General features: G+C 46.2%; 1 protein-coding gene across 4 annotated transcripts in view; it reads right to left on the bottom strand.

Annotated features, from left to right (window-relative positions):
* IL21R (interleukin 21 receptor) overlaps nt 1-18,370 on the bottom strand; it is a 34,117-nt gene extending 15,747 nt beyond the window's left edge. The window contains exons 1-2 of one of the 4 annotated variants that reach the window (XR_005016390.1): nt 17,780-18,336; nt 1,677-1,740 (exon numbers count right to left, since the gene is read on the bottom strand). Coding sequence is in view for 2 of the 4 variants with exons in the window: in XM_036824732.1 (XP_036680627.1) it covers nt 1,677-1,725 (49 nt within the window). In the remaining 2 variants the exon portion in view is untranslated. Of the gene's footprint in view, nt 1-1,676; nt 1,741-17,779 lie in introns of all 4 variants that reach the window. The other 3 variants (XM_036824732.1, XM_036824733.1, XM_036824734.1) reach the window with 3 other exon arrangements.
* Nucleotides 18,371-20,346: the final 1,976 nt, after the last annotated feature.

Raw genomic sequence — 20,346 nt, 5'->3', positions numbered from 1 at the left:
ACCGCTCATCGATCATGGCACTCACTCCCTTGGGTGTGGCCTCAGAATCCTTCTCAACACAGTTGAGTGGCTCCAGACAGCCACTACCAAGGGATCTGAGATGTGGAAATGAATCCTGTTCTAGGAGGAAGTTTCCCTCGGGGAGGGGCACAGGGCCTGTCGGTGGACACAGAGCGGCCAGTTCAGATACTCTGTGGAGAAAAGAGGACTGATTCTGGCAGGACCAAAACCCACGTGGCTGTGTCCTCTCTGAGTTCATCGTAGCCTAGCTGTTCTCTTTCAGGGCTCCAGAACTCGGAGAGGAGCTGCCTTTCCTAGGTAGACTCAAGGCCACCAAGGGACAGGGTTTGTCCCAAACTTGTAATGAAACATTGGGGAGGGGACAGTAGTCCCTGAACTAGTGTGGAGGTGGCATCAGGGACCAGAGGGAGTAAAAACCCTGTCACCGGTCACTACCCTGAGCCCTGGGCAGAGAGCCCCCGGGCCACCCCCCACCCCGCCCAGGGTTATCACAGCGTGTGGGAGGCAGTGGGAGCCATGAAAAGTGCACACATGACTCACGACTGCTCTGAGTCCCTATTTGTAAGCTGGAGACACTGGCCCCTCGGAGGGGGTGGGGAGGTATTTAGATGATATCACGCCGGTGCAGCCCACGCTGCCTGCACGTGGCACTCACCCAATAAAAGCAGTTAAGACCACGGGAATCAGGCAGATTTGGGAACCCATCCCAGCTCTGCCACTGCCCGGCTGTGTGGCCGTGGACCTGCCTCTCACCCTCTCTGAGCCTCACAGGCTGTCGGGAGAAGGGAATGAGGATGCTTGGCCCCTGGGACACAGCAGGGGCTTGTTATTTGTGCCCACGGGGTGGGGAGAGGCAGCGGGTGACCCAAAGGCCCTTAAAGGCTAGGACAGGATGCTGACCACTCAGAAAGGGAAAATAAAGGAGCCTGATATCTGTTTCCTGATGGAGCTATTTGAGGCTTTGGGTCTTCCGGTAAAAACCGGAATGAAATGCCTATGAGTCAGCACAGTGGCGGCTGAGGGCACCCCTGCCCCCAGGCCAGCTCCCATTCGAGCCTGTGTGCTGCGTCCCGCCTCCTCTGGGAAGGCTTCCTGGATCTCTCAGCCCTGACTGCGCCCCCAAGTCTAACACCTGGCCTTTCCCTGCTCGGGTCTCAAACATCTCTCCCTCTGACTGCAACATCTTCTGGTCCTCCGGGGCTTCCTTCTGAGGCTTTGGCTACTTTTGTCTCCACAGCCACTCCCCCACCCAGGGAATATCTGTGCTGGCAGTGGATCCAGTGATTGTTGAGAAACATCTCCTAGGAGATGAGGAGAAACTGAGGTTAGACCACAGGCAGGACTTCCTCACTCTGAGAATTGGGAGCCAGCCAAGGCAGAGAGAAGGATGAAGTCTCTCATCCTTCCGCCCCCCTTCCCCGGCCAGTGAGACGTGGAGGCCAGGACAGTGGGCTGGGCCATGTGGGACTCACTTCTGGACAGTGGAGCTCTCTGGTGGGATGGGCTCTGGCTAATGCAGAGATGGCTACTGGACTTGTGTCGGCCGCAAGTGGACAGATGCCACAGACTCTGACCCCGTGGCCTCTACCCCGCCCTGGAGCCCACAAGGTCAGCCCGGCCGCTCTCCACCCACACACCACGGGGCAACTACTTACCCCCCTGGAGCATCAGCAGGAGCAAAGGGGCAGCCCAGCCGCAGAGCATGCTGCCTGCCAGAGCCTGGAAGAGACACACAGGGAGAAGGTGGGCCTGGGGCCTGGGGACCAAAGGACCTTGAACATCCTGCCTCTGGTCCCCATCCCTCCTTTGGAAGACTTGCCTCAGTTTCTTGGATTTGTTTCTGAGAAACAAGAGTTTGAGGAGCCCGTGGCTGCCCCCAAGGATTCCTGTCCCTTAGAAGTGGCTTCTTTGCCCCTTGGATCCCTCCCCACGTCTCCCCACTTCTGCCTGGGCCCCCAGCACCATCACAAATGAGAGGGGGATGTAAAGGGGGAAGAGCTCACTGCTGGTCCACGCCTGCTAAGCCTGTTGATGTAGCACGATGTGTGCACGTTTATCCATCTAGATAAGAAAGAGGGAGGCAGGGAGGGGAAAGTGGCTTGGAAAGTGGTATTTGAGGAGCAGCGATCTTGAGTCCTCCTTCTTACGAAACCCCCATGTTGATGTTAGCCCAATTAATTGGCTTCTTAATGAGTAACAAATCCAAGATTAGCCCACAAAGGAGACAGTTACTGCATACCTAAGATAAGCTTAGCCCAATAGTGAGGGTTCTGACCCAAATACAGAGCTCCCCTGGGTTAGCCCACCAGCAAGCACGGGGGAACCCAGCTTGACCACACGAAGGTGCCCTGGACACCCTGATCTGCATGAGATGGAGAAGAGACCTCTTTGGAGACCAGAGTCAGCCTGTCCAGGAAGAGCGGACTTTGGTACCTTGGGCAGAAGAACAACCCACCAGGCTGGCAATGCCAGGCTCTTGCTGGCACTTTGTCCATTGCATCCCCAGCTCTGTGTCTACTTGGGGAGGTACCAGCCAGAAGCCAGTGGGTCCCAAGAACCCTACCCAGATAGATCCCATGGACAGGGGTGTAGCTGGAACAGGAGCCCAGAGGGCTGACCCGTGCAGGGACCAAGTCACACACATGGCTTCTTCCGGACACCATCCCTGAACCTGGGTTCCCCCAGAGCCTACTCTGGCCCTGCCAGGAGCTTCCTCTGAGCTCCCTAACAAGTCACCAGGCAGGCAGTGGTGCAGGGCACGGAGAGGTTCAGCTGTGTGGCTCTCGGCTGGTCGCTTCCCCTCTCTGAGCCTTAGAAGTAAAGATGGTAAAGCCTGCTTCCAGGATTCTTGTGAGGATTCAAAGACTCCATTTATAGAATCACTGGGCCCCTGGCATAGCCCCTGACACATAAACACTCAAGAAACAGTGATGGATACAGGCTTTTAAAGCACCAGAATGGATGGACTTCCTGAGTGATCTAGCCAAGAGGTCCCCAAATGTCTCATTTTCCAAAAGTTGGCCATATTTGTAGATCATGTGTACTATTATTTATTTAATGTATTTTCTATAAACAAACCCTATTAAAAATTTAACTCCAACTTCAAGCTAAGCAATAATGCACATAGTTGTGTATTTTTTCCCCATAGTTGTGTATCATTCCCCAGTCAATGACTGTAAAGCATTTGAAACAGCGCCTGGCATATAGCAGGTGTTATATAACTGTTTCTTAAACAAAACAATCAACTTACCGTAAAACAAAATGCAGTGAAATGTAAAAACTAAATACAAGGAAAACAAAAGACAATAATTGAATTTTAGTCAGATACTATTCCCTGCTTAAGACTCTGATGGGGCTTCCCTGGTGGCTCAGTGGTTAAGAATCCGCCTGCCAATGCAGGGGACACTGGTTCAAGCCCTGGTTCGGGAAGATCCCACGTGCTGCGGAGCAACTAAGCCCGTGGGCCACAACTACTGAGCCTGCGCTCTAGAGCCCGAGAGCCACAACTACTGAGCCCACATGCCACAACTACTGAAGCCTGTGCGCCTAGAGCCTGTGCTCCGCAACAAGAGAAGCCACTGCAATGAGAAGCCCGCGCGCTGCAACGAAGACCCAATGCAGCCAAAAATAAATAAATAAAATAAATAAATTTATTTAAAATAAAAAGACTCTGATGAGTTGGAGATCTAGTTTGCCTTTGTTTAAAAAGGGAGATTAAAGAGTATTAGAGAGGTGTTGAAGACATACTAGCATCAAGCTGAGATTCTCACCCCCTCCCTCATCAGAGGATAGAAAGAAATTTGAAAAAGGTCTCACTCTCTCACTAGGGGGTCCAGGGATATTTAACACCATCTAAAGCAAGCCACTCAATTCTGGGAAACATCAGCCTTGAATGATGACGTCTTCTCCTGTTTCCACAGCACCAAGTAGGAACGCCTCCCGGTCCTACTGCCCTCCCTGCCCTGAATCCACCCCTTATGGGGCTTCCCACTCAGCCGACTCCTGAGGGCAACAGCAACTTACTCCCCAGATGTACCCAGACCAGCAGGTGTGCTTCCTGAGTGAAGGACAGAGGGTGCCCTGCAGCCTCCTACAGAGGAGTGAAGAACACCTGGCTTGGAGTCTGCCAGGTGCCAGCTGTGCGACCTTGGGCAAGTTCCTGACCTCTCTGATTCTCTGTTTTCTTATCTTTGTTGTAGGCACTAAATGCATCATTGCCTGTGAAGCACTCCAGTGCAGTCCTGGATGGGATGGCGCCCTAAATTGGTGCTTAGCCACCAGGCTCCAGTGCCTAGAAATGACTTCTGAGGTTGTGGTCCTTCAGACTAAAAGTTGGCCAAATTTCAGGAGAGTCTGGGGATGTGGAGAAGACTGGGGGGAGGAAGTCAAATGGAAGCAGGTGCTATGGAGAACACAAAGTGCTTAACTTCACAGTCAACAGGGAAATGCAAATGAAAACCACAATAACATGCCATTTAAATTTTATCAGATTAGTAAAAACTAAAAGTCTGACAACATCACGTGTTGCTGAGGACACAACGTAATGGGAACTCTCATTTACAGCTAGTGGATATGTAAATTAATACAACTAGTCTGGAAAATAGTTTGGCATGGTCTAATAAACCTGAACAAGTGTTTGCCCTAAGACCCAGCAATTCCACTGTGAGGTATCCTACCAAGGAAACACTGGCACATGTGTACAAGAAACATAGGCAGAAATGTTTATAGTGGCATTGATTTTAATATTGAAAAACTAGAAACAACCTAAATATCCATAAGCAAGAGAATGGAAAGATAAACTATGGTGTAATCACTCAATGTGAAAATGAATCATAGCTTCACACAACAAAGCAAATGACTCTTACAGAAAAAAACCAACAACAACAACCAAAAAACCAACCAAAAACCCACAAAGCAAATGACTCTTTCTGAAGCAAAAGAAAAATTAGAAGAGAACAGAGGCATAATAACAACATCTGTGTCACACTTAACACCATGTAAAGCAGGTCTATATATTGTTTGGGTGAATATACATGTGTCCTGAATATACAGAGAAATCCAAGGGAATGAAAAACATCAAATCTTGAATAGCGTAGACAAGGGGGGGATGTGATGAGGTGAGGGTCTCCGGGGGTCTCAACAGTTTGGTAAAACTGAGTGAAGCTACCATGGGTGTTGATTATGTTTTTCTTTACACCTTTTTGTATGTCCAAACTATTTCATAACATTTTAAATGTAAGTGAATCTTGGATTTATAAAATAAAATGTGAAGGGGGACTTTCACTTCTGGCCATGATGGAGCTGGTATCTGAGTAACCCTCTCACTAAGAACAACTACAAGAGGAGAAAAAAAACCGCTAGAAAGCATGAGAAAGCAACCAAGTTAGATAGTACTTGAGAGGCCAGGGTGCCAGAGAGAAGGAAAATGTGTTGAAATTCTGCATGCAATGTCCCCTCAAATAATCTGCCAAGTCATTGCAAATGAGTTACATTCCAGGAAACCTAGCAGAAAGCATCTGGTAACAGGCTAAAAGGCTAAGAAGAGATTTTGTCAGTTTCACAATGCTAAGGAAAGAATCAGAGTCTAAGAAAAACGGGCCCTGATAAATACCCAGTTACTCAGGAAAGGCTATGCCTTGGGAATAAGAAAAATCACAAATAGTTCAGTCTTCACTGCATCAAGATGATCTGCCTATATGCTATATGTCTGCTAGAAAAAAAAATTAAAACCTATCTGGAAAAACTTAGCTTCATCTAAAGCCTCCATACTTTTCATACACAATGTCCAGCATTGAATTAAATTGATAAGACAAACCAGAAAACAGTACCAAATGACCAAAAGCCAAGAGGATAAAACCAAAACAAAACCAGAAACAGACCGATAAGTGATTCAGAAAATGGCCTTATGAGACAGGATTTAAAATAACTATGATCAGTACGTTCAAGAATTCCACCAGAATTACGGCATCTATTTAAAAGTAGAAACTCTAGAGCTGAAAAATGCAATAATTGAAATGTATAAGAACTTAATAGATGGATAAAGGAACAGATTAGAAAATCAGAAGATAGGATTGGTGAACTGAAAGACTGGTAGAAAATGAACAGATTGAAGCATGCAGAGAAAAAAATGTTTAAAAATACAGAAAAGAGCAAAAGAGACACATGAGACATTGTGCAAAGGTCTAACATAAATGTATTTGGAGTCAAGAAAAAGAAGAGAGAGAATAACTCAGAAGCAATAATAGAGATACTGGTTAAGAATTTTTCAAAACTAACAGGAAACTTTAAGCTACAGATTCTACTGTACTGGCTTATTTACAGACATATAGATCAATGGAATAAAACTGAGAGTCCAGAAAAAAGGTCATACATTTACATTCAATTGATGTTTGACAAGGGTGCCAAGACAACTCACTGGGGGAAAAGAATAGTCTTTAAAATAAATGGGGGGACCTCCCTGGTGGCACAGTGGTTAAGAATCAGCCTGCCAATGCAGGGGACACGGGTTCAATCCCTGGTCCGGGAAGATCCCACATGCCACAGAGCAACTGTGTGCCACAATTGCTGAGCCTGCACTCTAGAGCCCACGCGCCACAACTGCTGAAGCCTGTGCGCCACAACTACTGAGTCCACACGCCGCAACTACTGAGCCCACATGCTGCAACTACTGAAGCCCGCACGCCTAGAGTATGTGCTCAAGAGAAGCCACCGCAGTGAAAAACCTGCGCACCACAACAAAGAGTAGCCCCCACTCGCCGCAACTAGAGAAAGTCTGCGCACAGCAATGAAGACCCAACGCAGCCAAAAGTAAAATAAAATAATTTTAAAATTAAAATAAATAAATAAAATAAAATAAATGGTGCTCATACAACTGGGTATCCACATGAAATAGAATGAAACTGGACTCTTATTTCACACCATATACAAAAATCAACTCAAAATGGATCAAAGGCCCAGTATGAAGAGGAAGAACTATTAAACTCTTAAAATAAAATACAGGTGTAAATCTTCAGAACCTTGTATTAGACAGTAGTTTCTTAGACATGAAACTAAAAGCACAAGCAACCAAAGGAAAACAGATATATTGAACTATTTCAAATTTTAAAACTTTCGTGCTTCAAAAGACACTATCAAGAAAGTGAAAAGACAATATACAGAATGGGAAAAATATTTGCAAACCATATATTTGTTAGTGTTCAGAATACATAAAGAACCCTCAAGATCTAAAAGACAACCCAATTTTAAACTGTGCAAAAGATCTGAATAGACATTTTTCCAATGAGATATACTAGTGACCAATAAACACATGAAAAGATGCTTATCATCATTAGTCATTAGGGAAATGCAAATAAGGACCACGGAGTGATACCACCTCACACCCACTAGATGGCTATTTTTAAAAATGGAAAATAAAAAATGTGGGTGAGGATATAAGGGTGGAACCCTTATACATTGCTGATGGGAATGTAAAATGGTGCAGCCACTATGCAAAGCAGTTTTACAGTTTCTCAAAAAGTTAATATAGTGTTACCACGTGACCAAGCAATTTGACTCCTAGGTATATAGCGAAAAGAATTGAAAACATATGTTCACAAAAAAACCCTTCTACACAAATGTTCATAGCAGCATTACTTATAATAACCCTAAACTGGAAGCAACTCAGATGTTCATTAACTGATGAATAGACAAGCAAAATGTAGACTATGCATACAATGGAATATTATTCCACCATAAAAATGAATCAATTACTGATACATGTTGCAACACGGATGAACCTTGAAAATTTATCCAAAGTAAAGAAGCCAGACACAAAAAGGCACATATCATATGATTCTATTTATATGAAGTGTCCAGAATAGGCAAATCCATAGACAGGTAGTAGATTAGTTGTTGTCAAGGGCTAGAGCTTTGGAGGGAGGGGGAATAGGGAGTGACTGCTAATGGGTATAGGATGTTTTTGGAGCAATAAAAATGGTCTGTAGTTAGATAGTAGTGATGATTGCACAAATTTATAAGTATACTAAAAACTACTTAATTGTGTACCTCAAAAGAGTGAATTTTATGGTATGTGAATTGGATCTTAATTACAAATTTTTTTAAATGAAGGCAAAATAAATCTTTATTTTTTATACCAAAAAAAAAAAAAAGCTGAGAGAATTTGTCACCTGTAGACCTGCATCAAAAGACATATTAAAGTGAATTTTGGGGGCAAAAGGAAAATAATCTCAGATGGGAAGCAATTTACTGTAGGAAGGAATGAAGAGCAATAGAATATTATAAATACTATTGATTGCTGAAAATAATAATGATAATATCTTATGAAGTTTAAACAATATGCAGAATTAAAATACATTACCATGATACCCCAAAGATAAGAAGGGGTGAATAAAGTTAAAGGTCACTGTATTGTCTGGGAAGTGATAAAAATACTAATATAAAGGTAGACTCCAAAAAAAAAAATCAATTACGCATGCTGTAATCTCTAAGAAAAACACTAAAAGAGTTACAAAAGAAAATATAACAAACTAATAGACAGGAAACATAGATTAATAATTTTTAAAACTTTATTCATCTAAAAAAATGGGACAAAGAAGAAAAAGGAACAAAGGATAGGACAAAAGGAAAACAAATAATAAGAAGTTACACTTAATCCCAAACACCTCAGTATTTTTATTAAGTGTATGAACTAATCACTGAAATTAAAGACGTAACCTTGAAACCAACACTTTGCATTAAAATAAAGTGAAATTATAGTTTAATCTCTCTCATAAATATACTTACAAAAATTCTAAGCAAAATATTAACAAATCAAATCTGATGATATATACAAAAGTAAATTATACATCCTTATCACATGAGGTTTATTCCAAGAATACAAGGGTAGTTTGACATTTGAAAGTCAGTCATCTATTTCACCACATAAACAGAATAAAGAAGAAATTTTATACGATAATTTAATAATTTTTATTATGACATTTAATAATTTACAACACTCATTCATGATTTTTAAAACACTCTCAGGAAACCAGGAATAGAAGGAACACTCTTAATCTGATAAGGAGCACACATGCGTGTGCACATGCACACACACACACTATATACAACTAACATCCCTAATCATCAGATATTGAACACTTTATCCTCTAGGGCAGGACAAAGGTAAGAATGTCTTGTACTGGAGGTCCTAGTCAATGCAATAAGGCAAGAAAAATAAATAAATTTATAAATATTAGAAAACTATAAGGATTGGAATGATATTACCTTAAAAAGTCCAGATACTTAACAGATAAACTGTTAGATAATAACTGTTAAACAAGGGCACTGAATTTGAGACTAATATAAAAAATATATTTCTGAAGATCAACAAAGTTGACAAACCTTTAGCTAGACTAAGAAAGAGAAGATTCAAATAACTAAAATCAGAAAAGAAAGATGAGACATTACAACTGATGCCACAGAAGTAAAATTGATTATAAGATACAACTATGAATAATCATACAGCAACAAATTCGATAATGTAGAAGAAATGGATAAATTCCTAAAAACCTGCCAAGACTGAATTATGAAGAAATAAGTAGGCTCTAAGTAGGCTGCAAAAGCAGCAAAAGCAAAGATAGGGAAGTGGGACTACATCATAGTAAAAAGCTTCTGCACTGCAAAGAAAACCATCAACAACATGAAAAGGTAACCTATTGAGTGGGAGAAAATATTTGAAAATTATATATCAGATAAGGCACTAATATGCCAAATATATAAAGAGCTCATACAATCTGATTTAAAAATGAGCAGAAGATCTGAATAGACATTTTTCCAAGGAGAACATACAGATGGACAATAGGTACATGAAAAAAATGCTCAGCGTCATTAATCATCAGGGAAATGCAAATCAAAATCACAATGAGATTTCACCTGACACCTGTTAGAATGGCTATTATCAAAAAGACAAGAAATAACTAGTATTGGTGAGGATATGAAGAAAAGGGACCACTTGTGCACTGTTGGTGGAAATGTATTTGGTGCAGCCACTATGGAAAACAGTATGGAGGTCCCCCCAAAAATTAAAAGTAGAACTACCACATGATCCAGCAATTCCACTTCTGGGTATATACCCAAAGGAAATGAAATCAGTATCTCGAAAAGATATCTGCACCCCTATGTTCATTACAGTATTATTTACAACAATCAAGATATGGAAACAACCTAAGTGTCCTTCAATAGATGAATGGATGAAGATGATGTGGAATATACATACAATGGAATATTATTCAGCCATGAAAAATAATGAAATCTTGCCATTTACAACAACATGGATGAACTTCGAGGGTATTATGCTAAGTGAAATAAGCCAGACAGAGAAAGATAAACACTGTATGATCTCTCTTATATGTAGAATCCAAAAATAATAATAATAAATAAGTTCATAGATACAGAGAACAGGTTGATGGTTGCCAGAAGAAAGGAGTGGGAGGTGGGAGGAATAGGTGAAGGGGGTCAAAAGGTAAAAAAAAAAAATGTGGTGCATTATTGAGCAAAAACAACAACAAAAAAGCAGCAAAAAAAAATTTTTTGTAATGTATGTACTTGCAATGCATAAGCTCAGAGGGTCTTGTTCAGTGTAGTTAAATTTCATGAACAGACTATTACTCCATAAATTATAATGCTACACCAACATTGAGTATTGCATTTATTCTAGCTTTGCCTCTGTCTTTTTGTTCAAAGAGTATGTCAAAAGTACACAAAAACATGTTTTCAGCAATTTTATAAAGACTGAATAATGCTGCAGAAACTAAAATATATTGCAACTTGAATACAATGCATTTTCTCTAAAAGCAATGACACAGCTTATTAAAATACTCATTTTGAACTTTATATCACCATCACTGAAACTAGGGAGAATTTTAAATCATAAAATAAACTGTCAATTATAGAGAGGATATTAATTTTACATAGCAATGTATGATTTTGATAAATTTACCTTTACAAAGTAGAATGTACATTAAGTAACTTTGTAGAAATCAACTGATAACATGATTCAGTATCAACATTCATATGCTAATTTTGACCTCTATTTTAAGAGCCAACTTTGTTTCATTTTAAGAAGTCATAAGCCACACTGCAAAATTTATGTACTATTTTCCTTATTTAAAAAAATTTTTTAAGTATGGAGAAGTAGAATATGTGGTAAACAAATCACGCCTCTCGTGTCCTGGTATCTTCCCAGATAGCTTATCAAAAGGGAAATAAATACTTGCACAATTACCTTGTGCATTAAGTCTAAAATCTATAAAAATATGCATCAGGCAATAACAGATTAATATACTGAGGTGTCAGATAAATTGCCAAATGTTGATGAAGATAGCTTGATTGATGGAGTAAACTACCTTCATTAAATTGGGGTATGTTTTATTGTTCTGAAAAAAGGAGACAATAATAGGTCACACTGTAATTCCATTTTTTTTCTCCAGTGGAAGTACCTTTTGAATTCAGAAAATTTTTGACTTTTATAAAAGACACAAACAAAAAGACAAATTGAAAAAAAAGAATGGAAAAGAAACTGAAATGAGAGATTATATCTATATCTGTTATAGTTTCTTTCATATAATTATATATTTTATATAACTGTATATAAATATATAATATGTTAAACTATGTATATAATTATATACAACATATATAGAGAGAACTCCTACAAAACAATTATAAATAAATAACCCAGAACTCAATTTTTTTTTCAATGGACAAAAAGCTTAAACAGACACTTCCTAAAGCAGGACATCCAAACAGCCAACAAGCATGTTAAAAAGGCTTAAAATCGTTACTTATCAAAGAAGTGCAAATTTATATCCCAATATGATAGCACTACACATCAGCCCAGAATGACTAAAGTGAAAAAAACAAAACAAAACAATTCCAAGTGCTAAAAAGGATATGAACAAATCAAAACTCTCAATCTCTACTCAAGTTTCTCTGAGGAGTGTAAATTGGTACAACCACTTTGGAAAACTTCTGCTGAACAGGAGACCCAACAATTCCATTTCTAGATTATGCACCAAAGAGCAAAATGTACATGTACACAAGCAGACATGTACCAGAGTGCTCACAGCAGCATTATTTACCTCCCCAAACTGGAAAGAACCCAAGTTCTTGGTTCCCCTGTATCTCCTTTCCCTCACTGATGATTCAGGAATGGGACTCGTTCAGATCCTTAAGTCGGTCACCATTTCCAATGTGACCCAGGTGGGGACTGGGGCTTGAAAGTGAACGGTGAGGGGTGTGGTAAAAGTAAAATGGCCCGTTTTCCACAGGGACCAAGAAGACATGAGGTTGTTGAAGAGGGACTCCCCAGCAGTGCCAGAAACAAGACCCAACAGGTCACCAGAAGGGGAAGTGTCAAGACTGAGGGACTTCCCGAGAGGGAACACAGAAGAAAGGGCTCCTAGTTTATCCCTGGTCTCCAAGGACTTCTGCTCACCTGCCCTCCTCCTGGCTTCCTCCCTGACCTCCCTGCCTCCAGCTGTGGCCCCTCCAGCCCAGTCCTCACTCCAGCTATGTCTCTCCATGGCTCCCCACTGCCCTTCAGAGAAAGCCCCAAATTCCTTAGCCCAGCATTCAAAACATGTCAGGATCTGCCCCCCAACATTCCCTTTGCCCCTAGTCTTCATCCCGGACTCCAGGTGCTCCAGATCCCCGACATCTGGACATCTTCACAACATCCCCATTCGTCTGGTTCTCACACCTTCGCACGTGCTGTTTCAGCCACCGGAACTCTCTGCTCCCCCTGGCTGTCTATCAGCTTCCTACTCAGGCTTCAAAAGCCAGTTCAAATGTCGTCTCCTTTGTAAATCTTTGACCTCTCCAAGGCATGAGTCACTCCTTCCTCTGGGGTCCATCCTTCCACCAGAGCACATTGCTCATGGTGTTTTTGGCAACATTCTGAGCAATTTCTAGGTGGGAACCACGTGTTGCTTGGTTACTGCTGAATGGCAGTGGCTAACCAGTGCCTGACAGACAGTAGGTGCTCAAAGCATTCGTTACATGAGTGACGAAACGCAAGAAGATGCTTTCTATCATAATGGATTTTGAAGCTTACCCTCAATGTAGAAACTCATGTAGACTGTACACTCCACAAAGATAAATCTTATTCTTTTTGACTCTTGTTTCTTAAATTCAGTGCATTGAGGATCTTTATGCACTTGATAAGGATAAAAGCTCCAGAACTCCAACATTTTCCCCCCACCTCAGGGCCTGTGCACATGCCACTCCTTCTACCTAGAACACTTTTCCCCCCTGCTTCTTTGCTTTCTTATCCTCAGGTTTCAGCTACAATGTTGCCTCCTTAAAGAGGCAACCAGTCTCTGTCTGAAATGCGTCTCCCCTGCAGTTCTGGGTGCCACACACCCCTTTGTTTGTCTCCTTCTTGGCAACTGTAATATTAGCATTCATTTAGCAAATGTTCCTGGTTTTGTGTTTATGACCTGTCTCTATCCTGAAGCACAGGCTCCCAGAAGTTGGGAAATTTACCTATTTTGTTCACACGGCATCCCTAGTGCGGAGAACGGGGCATGGAACATAACAGATACTTAACAAGGAGCTGAAGAACCGTGAATGAGTGACAGAGGCTACAAATTGCTGTGTCCAGTCCTACAAGGAGCAGGCCCCAAGGCAGCCCCCAAGAGGTCTTGGTTTCTCCATCCACTTTGTCACTGTCCTCAGGAGCTTCCCCCCACCCGGGGCAACACCCTCAACTCCCAGGGTCTGAGTGACCGTGACCGTTGTCATCAGATTAGCAGCAAGAAATTGTCATAGAGGGACGTTGGGTTGCCCAGGGTCACACAGCGAGTTCTTAAAGCGGAGCTCTCAGGCTAGGGAAGAACCAGCCTTGTGGCCCTGGATCCAGAAGGAGGCTCTGCCTCTAACTCATAGTGGGACCTTGGGCTCTTCTTTTCTCTGGGCCTCAGTTTCCTCATCTGTAGAATGGGGGCAGTGGCCCTGGCCTGGCTGAGGGAGCGTAAGGCGGGTGCTGGGCATTCTGTAGGTGTGTGAGTATTGCAAGTTGCTTTTTACATAGTTTGGGGAGGGGGACGGTGGCAAAGGGTGGGTTGGGGGTGTCTGAGGACAGGTGTGCCAAGACCCTGTGATGACGGCTTCGTCAGTAGGAGCTGAACATGAGGGGAAAGGCCTTCCCAGCCTGTCCCACCTCTGAGCCTGTGGAATCTTTTAGTCCGTCTCTCTCTCCCAGCCGGGCCATGAATCCCCGTCCACGCAGCCTCTCCAAGCCTGACTGGCCTTTCCCTACGGGAACTTCTCCAGCCTGTGCAACCTCTCCCAGCTGAGGCGCATGCCCCACTCCCAGCAAACTCTTCCTGCCTGTGCCATCTCTATTTGCCCTTCACTGTGCTAGGCAACCCCACCCAGACTGTGCAACCTCCCTGGGCTCCCGTAGCCACACCTCACCCCAGTCCCATTTCCCCGCCCCCTGACCAGGAGGGGCTGGCTGTAAGGCAGAGAAAAAAGGATGCTTTGAACCAGGGCTGCTTGGGCTGGCGACCTGCCCTTTATCCCATCCTTGCCCAGCACGCCCCCATCAGCCTGCCCTGGCCCTGGCCCAGGTAGACTGGGGGTTACTGGTTCATACTGGAGAAAGCCTGCAGGCCCTCGTCCCAGGCTACATCATCAAGCCCTCTTGGCAGATGAGGAAACAGAGGCCCAGAGAGGCCCAGAGCCTTGCCCAGGTCACAGAGCGAGAAGCGGCCAGGGCCTGAGCAGGGAGCCAGGCTGGTGCATTTGCCCCACCTCACTCAGGACGATATGAGTGGCCAGATCCTTCCCGGGGGCTGTGAGGACCCGCAGGCCAGGGCCCTTTTGCAGGTGGCCTGGCCATCGGGGGCCCTCAGAGGGACCTCTGCTCACACCCCGGGGAATACTGTCAGGTTGTTTCAGAAGTTCCAAGTTTACTCAGAGCTCTCATTTGAGCTGTCGTAAAAAGTCCCTTTGGCCGGGCGCCAGGGCGAGAAGTGGGGGCAGTGCCACCTGTGAGCCACGAAGCTGGGGGCTCCTCTCAGCCCCCCTTCCCCTGCCCCTGGGGGCTGGGGTGCTGCAGAAGGCACGGAAGGGAGGAGCGGGGGAGGAAGGGGCTGTGATGGGGGGGAAGACCCGCCCCCCCGAGGAAGTGTTTGTTCCCTTGTCTTCACAGCTTTCTTCCCTCTGCTTGTACATGACTCCCTGGGTGACCCTAGGAAACCCCCAGCCCTCTCAGAGCCTCAGCTTCCCCATCTGAGAAAGGGGGGAGTAGAATCATCATAGAATGATCATTTATTGAGGGCTGAGTATAAGCCAGAAGCTACACCAAGTGTTCTGGGTAATAACAAGACAATTATTACCAATGATATTTAAAGTAAAACATAGTAGCTGCTATTTCTCGTGAGCCACTGCTAAGCTCTTTCCCCTCAAACTGCCACTGGCTCTGTCTTGTGTACCACCGAATCCCCAGGACCTAGGACAGTGCTCAATAAATACACATTGAATAAAACCTCACAGCAAACCGAGATAGGCATCCTTATTTCCATATAACAGATAAGGAAACCAAAGGTTCAGAGAGGTTAAGTGACTCACTGCAGGTCACACAGGTACTAAGTGATGGAGATGGTACTCGAACCTGGGTCTGACTGTTTTCAGAGCCCCAAATCACAATCGGTAGTGTGGTGATGAGCCAGATCCAGGGCTCCCCAGCTGACTGTGGAGGCCTCCCAGCTGTGTGGAGAAGTTGAGCCATCATTCTGGCCTGCCAGGGTTCTGAAGGCACTGGCTCCCCTCGCTGGGAGGAAGGATGCCCTTTCTTCCTTCCTTCCTTTCATTCATTTATTTATCAGGCCCCAGGGTGGTCCTGATGCTGTGGAGAAGCTGGTCCCTCCCAAAGCTTCTGGTTGCCTGCTTTACTCTCTCAAACTGGCCCCCTCCTCCAGCAAGCCCCCTTCCTCTGCCTATAAGCCCCTTTGGGCTCCAGTCCCCACCTCCAACCCCTTTCTCTTCCTCGATGGGCAGGTGGGAGCCTGCAGCACCTGGGGCACATCCTTTGTCTTGCTCACCTGCCTCTCCTGGCCCGGGGTCTTGGCCACATCCTAACATAAGGGCTCTTAGTTTCCTCCACTGCGGGGATGTGAGTATCCAGACTCCCTGCCAGGTGTGGGGCGGGCAAGACTAGGGCTTCTGCTGACCCCACCATGGGGAACAGGTGATCGGGGCTCCCCCTCTGGGGTCTGCCCAGCCCCCTTGATCCAGTGCCCCTCTCAGAAGGTGCCCTAGGACTATGACTCTTGCTTTTTTGTCATCCTGTCCAGCAGGTTGTCACCCTGGGGTTCCAAACCCAGCTCTGCGTCTTATGGTCACAGCTGACCTGGGGCAAGCTTCTCCTCACTGAGGGGCAGTCTCCTCATCTGTGAAATGGGCTGAATGAGGCCACCAGCCTCACCTGGTGTTGTGGAGATGATGGGAGAGCTTCACGCGCCTGTTGCATGCTGAGCGCTGGCCCCGGGAGGACCAGAACCCAGGCGGCTGAGGGAGGTGGGACTGACTGCACGTTCCCGAGTGTGTCCCTGCACCTTCCATGGCTCTTGGACACCGGCCTTTCTCCTCCACAGGCTCCAGCCTCCTCATGATGCAAATTCCCTTCCTGGGCAGGCCTCCAGCCAGCAGCTTTGATATTTTCATTCCCTCGAATCCTCACAACCAGCCCTACAAGGACGGAGCTGCCATTCTCCCCATTTCACAGATGAGAAAACCAAGGCTCCGCAAGGCTAGAAGAAGCAGAGAAACTTGCCCAAGTTCACCCAGCCAGGAAGCCGCATGGCTGGATTTTGAACCCACCAGGTTTTCCCCACTCTACCATGTGCTTCTGAAACCCCCACACTTTCCCCCAGGGGAAAGCAGATGTCCTCCCCGGAGCAGCCCCTGACTTTTTAATGTCCCCCCTGCCCTGGGTCCTCTGCATCCTAAGTTCCCCTCCAGGCGTTTACTCACCTGCTCCTCTGCCAGGAGTGTGTCTGCCTGTTTCTTCCTTCCGCCTTTTTTCCCCAAGTCAAAATTCAACCCATCCTTCAAGGCTCAGCCTCCCCGAGTCTCCTCATTCCCCTCTCCTCCGCACACACAGAACCGACTTGCCTCTCAGCATCGGCGCATCCGCCGTGTTTTCATGAGAAAGATGAGGAGACAGCACGTGGAGGGCAGGACCAGCCTCCAAGTCACCTGCCGACCCTGCTACATACTGGCTGAGTCACCTTGGGAAAATCACTCTACCTCTCAGAACCTGTATTTATCTGTGAAATGGGCACACCAACCCATCTTAAAGGATTTAGATGAAATAAAGGAGATAAAACACAGAACCTGGTACAAAGTCGATGCCTCTCCCCTTCCCCAAACAGACCCCGTCACACTCATGTCCACCCCTGCCCGGCTCAGCTGCCCAGAACCATGGTGACTGTCACATCATGTTCAGTCTGGAACCAGCTTTCCCTCCCCAGCCCCTGCCTTTTGGAGGCTGGTTTCCACAACCTCAGGGGGTCATCTCAGCCATGCCTCTGCCTCTATGTCCCTGGGGCCTCTTGCAGACCCACAGAGAGGGACACCAGGCATCCTGAGCTGGGCTGAACTGTCCCCAGGTGTGATGAGGGCACAGGACCCCTGCACGTCTTCCTGGGCAGATAAGGTACCTCCTCCCCTACCCCACCCCCCCCCTCCAGAGCGGTAGCTAGAGGTAAGTTACCTGCTGTCCTACTTCTTTCTCAGAAATCCATTCTCTCTGTGCTTCCGGCAATCCGGTGGGCTCCCAGGGCTTGGCGTGAGGGATGGGGGTCTGGGAGAACAGGCAGGGGACTGGGGTGGGAAGCTGTAACCTGCCCCAAGTCACCTACCAGACAGCACAAGACCTGTCACCCAGACGGACGGCAGCTGGGCTCCGGGCAGGCGGGCCACGCAGAGGCAAAGGCAACCATCAGTCACGTCCCAAAGAGGTCACACATGGACAGAAGACAGAGGTTGTTGGGCAGGGACCGATCAGCTGCACCGACGATGGACCGACAGCAGCCAAGGGCTGGCCCGCCAGTCAGACAGGAGAAGTCAAGCAAAGAGATAGCTGGCCACCCAGGCAGACAGACAGACAGCCAGGCAGACGGGCAGGCAGGCAGACAGACAGACAGCCGGGTGGCTGTCAGTCACGCGCAGGGAGAAGCAGGCAGACAGTCGGACCCCGAGCTCTTCGGTCACTCAGCAGAGAGACGCCAGTGGGTCCGCCAGAGGCGGTGCCTGCCATCCCAGCCCCACCGCGTGCTCAGGGTGGGGAGGAAGCGGAGGATGTGGTGAGCCGCTCCCCAGGCCCCGCCCACAGAGCAGCCGGCTCCTCCCCCAGGGAGTGAGAAAGAGGTGGGAGGGGGCCCGGCCCCAGGGCAAGGCCCACTGCTCACCAAAGGTCGCCCGCTAGGAAGACATTTGGGGCCACCGGCGTGACGTTTGCCTCCTGCGGACGGGTGACAAGACCCCCACAGGCCTCACAGTCTTGACCTTTAAGGAGGGCAGGGGGGCGGTGAGCCGCCGCTTCTCGCAGCTGCGGAAACTGAAGCTCCGAGGGTGAGGAGGTGGCATAGCGAGACCCGAGAGGTCCCCAGGGGTCTCAGCTCAGAGAGAAGCATGAGAGCCCAGAGACCTGCCCAAGGTCCCATGGAGAGGCAATGGCCCCTCTTCTGGAGTTTGCACGCTGGCCGGCTTCACTCCTGCACGCTGCCTGCGTGGCCCAGCAGAGGTCTGAGTTCGGGACTCCCTCCCAGACTCTCTGAGGCTTTTTCCTTTGAATCCGGCTTCCTGCTGCAATGCTGCGGGGAGCAGGATGCTGTCTCCGTGCCTTTGAGAAGACAATCCCTTGGGCATGTCACATCACCCCTCTGAATGCCTCGCTTTGCCCATCTGTCAAATGGGGAGACCTAGCCATTTAACACATGGGAACTCATGAAGAAAATAGAGAACAGAAATTCTCAAGAGAATTCTTGTCTTGCTGACAAGCCAAGGGCCCGTGAGAGGGTCAGATGTCTCTTGCAGACATTTATGAAACCTGGGGGCAAAATTCAGCAAGTTCACACCCAGCAGCCTCAAAAAGCTGGTGCTATCACAACCACTACTATTAGTATCTTGCATTTTTTAGGCACTAGGTGATGTCATTTATTCTACAAACGCTGTGAGGCAAATAAGATTATGCCTATTTATTTTACAGTGGGAGAAACCAAGGCTCAGAGGGGTGACATGTCACACTAGCAAAGAAGTGTCAGAGCTGGGATTTGAACCTGGGTGGATCAGATTCCTAAGGCTGTGGAAATGGGCCCAAACATTTCATCCTTGAAATGTTACCAGGGTGGATGGGGGCTGTTTTGTGCTGTTTTAATGACACAGGTTGGCTCAAACATACATTCCATCTCTCCCCACCTGACTCATTTTGGGGAAACAATTTGCAGCTAAGCCACGTGACCGCTCCAGAGAAAAAGAGAAAGCATCTTGTTATTTATTCTTTTTTTTTTTTTTTTTCTAGCTGTTTCTGAGGAACTTGGTACAAATTCCCCTGTGGCCCATTCAAAAGAAGTTTGCCCTAAAGAGATTCTCTTCCTCACAACCAAAATAACTTGTATTCTCTGGAGCACGTTTCTTGAGAGGAAGCCAGCTTTTCTTTGTCTTTCTCTTGATCTTCAGGGTGAGTTTTCTGATACCATGGATGAAAGATCAAGAGAAGGAGTAGTTAAAAAAAAAAAAAAAGAGCTAATATTTGCTGAAGGCTGATTCTGTGCCAGGGTTTTAAGGACTTTAAAGGTGTATCACCTCACTTAAACCTCAGAATAACATGAGAAGGTAGTTATTATTACCATCATGGACATCATCCCTATTTTACAGATAAGGAAACCAAGGCTCAGAGAGGTTAAGTGACTTGTCCAAGGTCACACAGCTGATGCTGGCAGAGATGAGATTTTAATTCAGTCATTCGGGCTCCTGAGCTTACATTCTTGATCACGCACTACACTGCTTCTGGATGTATGTTAACCCAGGGATATTCAATCCCTCTTCCCATCCTCCCTCCCAGCTGCCTGCTTTCTTCCCTCCCATTCTTCTCTCTACCCACCCATTCACCCACCCACCCCCTCTTCCATTCTTCTACCCACCCACGCACCCAACCCATTCTCTCCTTCCGGCCTCCTACCCGCCAACACTGAACATGCCCTTGGCTAGGTAGTGGGGATATTCTCCAGAAATACACAAGAGTGGTGGCCCTCATGGAGCCTGTATTCTGGTGGGGAG

This window comes from Balaenoptera musculus, chromosome 15, assembly GCF_009873245.2.
Source record: "Balaenoptera musculus isolate JJ_BM4_2016_0621 chromosome 15, mBalMus1.pri.v3, whole genome shotgun sequence".
In the NCBI taxonomy this organism is placed as follows: Eukaryota; Metazoa; Chordata; class Mammalia; order Artiodactyla; family Balaenopteridae; genus Balaenoptera; species Balaenoptera musculus.
The sequence above is the reverse complement of the archived record's forward strand: the minus strand, read 5'-3'. Positions and strand labels throughout refer to the sequence as shown.